Source organism: Trachymyrmex cornetzi, unplaced genomic scaffold, assembly GCF_001594075.2.
Source record: "Trachymyrmex cornetzi isolate Tcor2-1 unplaced genomic scaffold, Tcor1.1 scaffold354, whole genome shotgun sequence".
NCBI lineage: Eukaryota > Metazoa > Arthropoda > Insecta > Hymenoptera > Formicidae > Trachymyrmex > Trachymyrmex cornetzi.
The window spans coordinates 43,768-51,797 of NW_017298257.1; the positions used below are offsets into that span (position 1 = coordinate 43,768).

The 8,030-nt window shown below is 31.9% G+C and overlaps 1 protein-coding gene across 1 annotated transcript; it reads left to right on the forward strand.

Annotated features, from left to right (window-relative positions):
• The first annotated feature begins 1,192 nt into the window (after positions 1–1,192).
• On the forward strand, positions 1,193–2,360 carry LOC108763324 (uncharacterized). The gene is made up of 2 exons (XM_018510830.1): positions 1,193–2,124; positions 2,203–2,360. The coding sequence occupies exons 1-2, from the start codon at positions 2,044–2,046 to the stop codon at positions 2,311–2,313; spliced, it is 192 nt and encodes a 63-aa protein (XP_018366332.1). The 5' UTR covers positions 1,193–2,043; the 3' UTR covers positions 2,314–2,360.
• Positions 2,361–8,030: the final 5,670 nt, after the last annotated feature.

Below are 8,030 nucleotides of genomic sequence, written 5' to 3' on the forward strand. Positions count from 1 at the left end.
GAGACACTACCAGTGTCTCCAGATTAATGGTATGGTTTATATAATGCGTTTAAATAATGTTAAGAATGTAATGAATTGTATACCATGATACTTAGTTGAGGTATTAACTTTATCTCAAATACATTTTTGTGAAATATGAGGTATCTTCCCGTGATAAAGTTTGGCAACTAACCTTAAAAATTAAGTATTTTTCATATTGTAAGTTTTGGAATAGTGTATTAATATTACACTAGTATATTATTATATAAGATTCCACAGACAAATTTACATAAACATTTATGGAATGTGAAGTTTGCTGGAATCCTGAATGTCTTGATGTATACTAGTATTATTAATAAATCGAATGTAAAACGTTTTAGTTATGTATCTAGCCTATATATTATAGATAATAAAGTTTCTGTTATATTAACGAGTATTGATAAATCATAAATTACTTCTATTCTTTTATAAATAATGCATTTTCTTCTAATTGTAAGTTATAAATATATAAATATCTATCCACATTTGATTAATCTCTCTGACACAACGTACATTTCTATTTCTTTTCGTCTTAAAAAATACTTGATCTTAAAAAAAACAAAATCGATATAATTTTGGATTTGAGTTATCTGCTAGCTTAAAGAAATATAATTTATTCTTTTAACGCATAATTTTCCTTTAATATCAATATGCATCGTATCAATGACGTTTCTTGAAATGTTAAATATTATAGTAAAGTCGATCGTTCTATGATCAATGGCGATATTAAAATCGCCAAATTTAAACTTCTGCGCTGCATTTAATCTTCATAGAAGAATTTTTATTTTCGTCTTACCTATTATTTTCGCATGTGCGTCTCGATAGATGCAGCAGGTCACGACATTCTCATTGACACATGAATCAAATGTAGGTATAACGGCTCAATTGTAAATATGGCATAGAAGAAGGGTAGTTGTCTTAAGACAGCTTAAAGTCATTACTCCGAAAAGCATGAGTCCCTCTAAAAATTGCAAACATGATTTTTGAAAATTTTGCTGGTGGCATTGGCTATGTGATTCAAGCTCTCCCTCAACGCTACACATCTATACCCCTCTATCCTCGTCCCTTTGCCCGACATTTGTCTCTCTCTTTCTCCCACTCACGAACCCGAGGTACGCTCGCTCATTCAAGCTCGACCCCAGTCGACTCGACAACGATTCAGTCGCGGTCGACCCGCCACGCTGCGAGCTTTGTTGAGTACGCGTCTGCTCCGAGGTGCCTTTTTCTCCTTTCGTCTCTGCTTCTCCTCTGTTTTCGCCCGTATCTCTATTTGATCATCTCCGTCTTCCTATTGCACCATATTCTCTCTTTCACTTTCTAACTCTCTTTTCTTCTCTGGATCTCATCTCATTCCGATCGAGTCATCGTTCTTTAAGAAAGATAATGCAGTTCTCTTAAAGGAGCAACGAGATTTCTGTTCAACTCACCAGCTAAAGGAAAGCAAACTCGCGAATCAGGATTTGTTTGATATATCTCCATGGTGAAGGAGCGAAAGAAAAAGACAAAGCGCTGTGTGGATGGAAGAGAAAGATAATCGCAAAATTGACTTGGAGGTTCGAAAATCTTTGGAGTTTGCCCCACCGCGATTCATCGAGAGCTTGGACTCGCGTGCGACGGCTCAGCGGATCTTGACAATTTTCTCACATTGCGAATGTGCCGATAAGAACTCGTTCCTGAAATCACAGCGAACTTGTAATGAATCGCTCTCATGTACGAGCAAACGAATGTCAAATGAGCGAATATGTCGCGATTTCACGTAAAGAGGAATCATGACCGTGGAAAAAGGACGTTAGAATGTATAATCGACGACTATCACACTATTGTGCGGCTTCGCTCAAATGCGGAAACGAGCTCTTTCGATCACGTCGGCTTCCGTTTATGCCTAATAATTAATCTAAGACTACGGAAGAAAATTCATACAATACTGTATGTATGAATATTTTTCATCGAGGAATATATATCCACGAAGAGGCAAGAAAAGGGGCGCGAGAACCGTGACAGCCTCAAAGATCGACGCATCCGGAGATGTTCCTCGAGGGCTGCGCGGTCCAGGGCTGGAAGACTCACTTGCGTAAAAGGATGTATGTGCTGTCGATATGTGACTCGGTGAGCAACGCGCTGCGATAATGGAGTGATTCGGTAGTCGTGATAACGCCTATGGTACACGTGTGCGAATGCCAACAGATACGAGGGAGTCCTGTGAGAACGTGCTACGTCAAGTGCTTGACGCTTGACAGAACCAATTTTGCTGGAAATTGCGAGGGATTGCAAGTGGAGATCCGAAAACTTATGTGAGTTTTCTATGACATACGTACCTACACACATCACAACTATTTCGATAATTATGATAAGATTTACTATTTTTGGTGTTATGAACGTTCTTCGTCATACCCAAGTAAAGAAATTGGAAATATCGAAAAAATCATTCCATTTACACATCTTCTAAATTATAGATTTGATTATATAACCTTTTAATTCTGATAATATAGGTGTACTAATAAAATTATTATGCTTGAATTATTGTATATTATTTAAGTTTCATGTGATTATTTTTTCCCATTATGAATTATATAATGAAATAACATTTTAAAATAAAATAAACGGGATGCTTTTGCAGAAGTAATTACGATATAAGTAAATATTAAACAATACAAGCCGTACAGCTCGATAATTTTGACACGATTTTGAAAAAAAGATGCAAACAGGTTTTTATTACTAATAGAAACTTTAGAAATTAATAAAAATGACCAGATAACCCATATCCTAAACTTATACATTCATTTATTAATATTGTTAATTTTTAATACATTTATGTCACATTTCATGTAAGATGTTTAAGTGAATTATTGAATTAAAAAAATTGCCATAATGTATTTGATACTTTTTGTTATATTTTTATATCGCTAAATATATAAAGTAGAAGGAAGAGTTCTCAATATAATATTAATTAATCTAAATATATATATTCCGCTGAGATATTTTAAAAGATAAATTTTACTGATATGTGTAATAACCTAAGCTAATATCTCGCTACTTACTTTAAATTTGTTCCAGAGCTATACAAGTAACATGAATTACAAGACTATTAACAGATTTTTATGTACATTTGTATGTTGATTCACTGTCATGTCGACAAACAGATTTTGTTTACTAGCTTAGCGAGGTCGCACATACACATACGCGAAGCGCGAGAAAATTATATTTAGCAAATGAGATCCTATCGTGTCGCACGGTATTGCTTTGCGTGACATGAGAAATAAGTATTTGCAGCTATTTATCCGTGTGCGCCTGTGCTATATTTCGTTTGCAACTTTCGATACAGAATATTGTCAACATGTACCATAAATTTTCTATTTATGCAGTAAATTATTTAAGTCGATCAAATTTGTTCATTGAAACAAAAAATAAAAGTAGAAGTGATATAAAAGCAGGAGTAAAAGCAAAATTTTTAACAAATATGGAAAAGTGGAATTATTATTTATTATAACATTAAGTGTTTGTATAAAATTCTTTAATAAAACAGTTTACAGAAAATTCAATTTTTATGTATAGTAAGAAAATTTATATTGGTCTCACACGCGCGCGTGCACACACACGCACATACATTAAAATATGAATCAAGTTTATTTACAAGTGCAGTTTCGAAACAGCAGGCACCTGTCGCGTATCAATTACAACACTGCAATGTTACTTATATGTTCTATCCATTTGCGTGCTTCAAAAAACTCTTTTGATTCAAATAATAATACTCTATGCCTTCACATTACATTTGATTATTCGCATCATTAGGCAGTTTTGATGAAATTAATTGATAAGTATCTTTGTATTTCTCAGAGAGTATGTATTCTAAAGATACGTGCATAATAAGGTATGCCTATAATAAGCTATACATAATATTGGCATAAAATTATATTTTATCTACAAAACTTTGTTTATATAATACATAAATAAATGTGAATTAAATTTTTCGTTATATGATGTGTATATTTAACCCTTACTCTACTAATATGGGTAACCAGTGACCGAGCGATTCCTGTTCGTGCAAGTTTCGTTGAATCTTTCAGTAATTATAAATTATACTACATTTTATTTATTTTCCAAAATAAAGAGTCAATATTTATTCTAGAAAGTTGAAAGTATGTTGGTGAATTTTTAGAGATTTTTAAAATTATTTTGAAGAGGTGAAAAAACGAAAAGATTTGAAGTGACCCTTGATGGTATGGATGAGGCACCAAATTGTAGATGGTACGGTAAGATATATATATATATATATATATATATATATATATAAGTGTATTCCAGATGCATTTGTTATCCAATATTACAGGCATTATATATAGACAACTTGAATACTATTGCATGTTGTATTTTTTAAATTTATTTTATCAAATTATATTTATAACATTTAGAGAAACCTAATATTGGTCAATTTTACTAAAAAAGAGTAATTAATCACGTATCTTAAATAATAAAATCGTTGTTGTTCAGTTTTTTTAGAACTTCAAGTAAGTAATTAATTAATATCTTACAGTAATATATAAATTAAATTTCTATAAGGGAATGCATTAAACATGTATCAATTTTAAAGAATTAGTATTTCAAAATCGAAACAAGTATTCATTTTTATCCGAGGGATTGGTCACGCGGTTATGATGTACAAAAATTACCCTTGATACGGATTATCTTTATAAATTATCTCAGATTACTTAAGATTACCTAATACTACTTCAAATTATTCTAGATTATCAAATACTACCTTATATTAGCTTAGAGCGTTTAAACTTACGTTACATTTTCTGAAATTACCCAAGATTTTTCCAAATTTACTTTGCTCATCTAAGATTATCTTATACGAGTAAAGTGTTATTTTTTCGGATCATTCCAGAATATACCACTATGATAAGTATCTTTGAGAACATCGATTTTAGATTTTCACTTCAGAAAAAAACGTAATTTTACAAAACAAATATTTATCGCATACAGAAACACAATAATGGAAAAATTTCGCAAACAGAATATGTATTATACAAGTGTATACATAGTAACAAGTTTGAGTTTACTCGTAACGCTTGAAATTTTTTAATACTAACAAAACAATATATCCAATTAAATATAAATATTAATAGATATTTTCTTCTTCTTCTTCTTCTTCTTCCTCTTCCTCCTCCTCCTCTTCTTTTTCTTCTTCTTCTTCTTCTTCTTTCTTCTTACGTTAGGTCTCTGGCCTGTGTGTTACATTTTTCACATATGCTTATTATGCGCACGCTGATTATTCAATTGCTACGAGCATATAGGACCTACAGTTTTAATGTCGGTTCCGAACGGAGGATTTTTCGAGAGGTGTTTCTTTTGATAAGGATACTCTTGGAAAGTTGCCGGCCTTTTCCAAAAGGAGATACGAAAGTAAATATTTTGGATCCTACTGGGATCAAACCCAGGACCTCTGGCATAATAGACCAGTGCACTATCTGCCATGCTATGTTAACGCTCAATAGGTAGGGTAACTCCGGTATATACGTCGCGCTGGGATTTACGCCGCGGAAGTCAGAAAAAATAGAAAGAGTGGGGGTAATTTTCTCGCAACTACTTTACTGTTACATGCCTTTATGTTATATTAGTATTGAGTTATAATTTCAGCTTCTTACTGTTAATATTAATGAAATTATTGTGAGTTGAATCGATTTGTCACTGGTGTGTAACAAGTAGCATCATCATAAATTATAATCTACATAAAATGATTACTGTAAGGCGTGTAAAAGACCTAGTGGTTATTATATACGTGTAGAGGAATAGTAAAGCATGTTGTATAGAGCAAAATACAAGTGCTTTGCTTCCGTATTCTTTGTTTAGTTTGTTGAAACACTTACATTTTTGCCATATATCCCACCCATTATCTATATACAGCAAAAATGCAAGATTTCCAAAAGTTAATTTTTTAATACAAAAACTAAATATTTCAGATTTCTAATATTTTTGTAATAGTAGTAGACAGTACAAAATTTTTACTGTATAGTTCGTTTATTTTAAACATAGTAAATAATACTTAATAAATTAAGTTTTTGATAGGTGCGGCGTATATACCGGAGTTACTCTATATTATAAAATAAAAAATATTTAAGAAAACACCAATAGAAACACAGACTCTTTGTTAAACGATATCACAACTTACAATTAGGGTTAAATTAAAAATTTTGCGACTAATCAAGTTAAGTATGAATAAAAAGGTACTTGCGGAACAAATATCTTAAAACTTTTATGTGTATATACTTAATCATTATGCAAGTCCTAACGTAATTAATACTTTTTTTTACCTTTTTTGAATTGTTTTATGATCTGCAATTTTCTATCAGATTGAAAAATTAAAGGATTAACAACACCTTGCATATTAATGAAGCAATAAAAAATATATGTATCTATTCTCAACTTCGTGAATATCGTCTTTTTACGACCACTTAAAAACCTCTAAATTTTAAAACAGAAACTTTATTTTAAATACTTGATTAGTATATTATTGTAAAAAGCAGTGTTGTCTGTCGTAGGGAATTTAACCGCGCGTTAAATTGTTTTTTCAGACTTGAAACGTATTTATGCACAGAATTAGAACAGTAATATCACATATTAAATTATATATAAGTAATTTAATAATTTTTTATGCTAATAAACATCTAGTAAAAAAGAATATTCATTATTTGTTCTTAATAATCATTTGAAAAACTGCTATAATAATTTTATTGCGAAAAATATTACCTCGACTGATAATCGAATTCCGATTTTACTGAAACTTTGTATACACATAGGTTATGTAAATAGACGAAGTTAGAAAATATCAGTTACACACACTGTCTAAAAACAATTTTAAGGAGCGAATCACATGTAAAGAGGTTTTTAGTTTTTTTTCGTTATATCTCAAAAATTATTCAAAATATCACAATAAATGTTTTATACCAAATTTTTACACTAAAACTATCTCTATTCATCTACGTCAATAATATTTTTGGTAATACTCCAGATTAAGGATCCACCCCCCTTCCAAATGACCTTGACATGTTGTCATGACCTCGAGTGACTTCCAACAAGTTTTAGCCGTCGCTCATTATTCGTTAAGAAGTTATTAACAAAAAAAGTTTGAAAAATGATATTTCTTTTTTTTGTACTGTATGAAACAGACATTTTCTGCTTTAAAGTATATTTTACAACTTTCCATACAAAACGACCTTCATCCCACTTTCCCGCCTGCTTGGGAGCGCACGAATTCCACGCGAAGTGACTCCCACCCCATCTCCTCTCCTGCTTGGAGGTGCACGATTTCCACGCGAAGCGACTCCCACCCCGCCTCCCCCCTCTTTGGGGACACATGACTTCCACGCGAAGTGACTCCTACCCTACTTCTCCTGCCAAGGGGCGCACGAATTTTCGTGATTGACCATAATTCTTTGGAAAGTTGTACGCTCCCAAGCAGAGGGAGAAATGGGGTGGAAGTCGCTTCGCGTAGAAGTCATGCGCCCCCAAGCAAGGGGGAAGTGGGATGGGAGTCACTTCGCGTGAAAGTATTGAAATGAGACGTTATTTTTTTTAAACTTCTTTTGTTAATAACTTTTTAATGAATAACGAGCGATTGCTGAAACTTGTTGGAGGTTACTCAGAGTCATGATCTTGACAACATATGTCAAGGTCAAGGTCATTGGAGGGTCCCCTAATCTGGAGTATTATTTTTAAAAATTACTGTTTTTTAATAAAACAATTTGTTTTAAATAACTGTTTTCTTAAAATATTATTTACATACATGAATACGGATAATTTTACTGTAAAATTTTTATATGAGATACATATGTTTTTATATAAGATACATGTATTTTTGAATAGTTTTTGAGGTATACAAAAAAAAACTGAAAATCGCTTTACACACGAAAGATAATTTTAAAATCCTTTAAAAGTCTGTTTTTAAATAGTAACTGATATTTCCTAAATCCAGATATTTACCAGACAGTAATCTATATATATATATATATATA

Bases quoted from the DNA above. Each gene is read 5' to 3' on its own strand.
- LOC108763324 (XM_018510830.1), top strand. From the start codon at position 2,044: ATGTTCCTCGAGGGCTGCGCGGTCCAGGGCTGGAAGACTCACTTGCGT. The intron at 2,125-2,202 runs GTGAGCAACGCG...GAATGCCAACAG, and splicing joins TGCTGTCGATATGTGACTCG to ATACGAGGGAGTCCTGTGAG.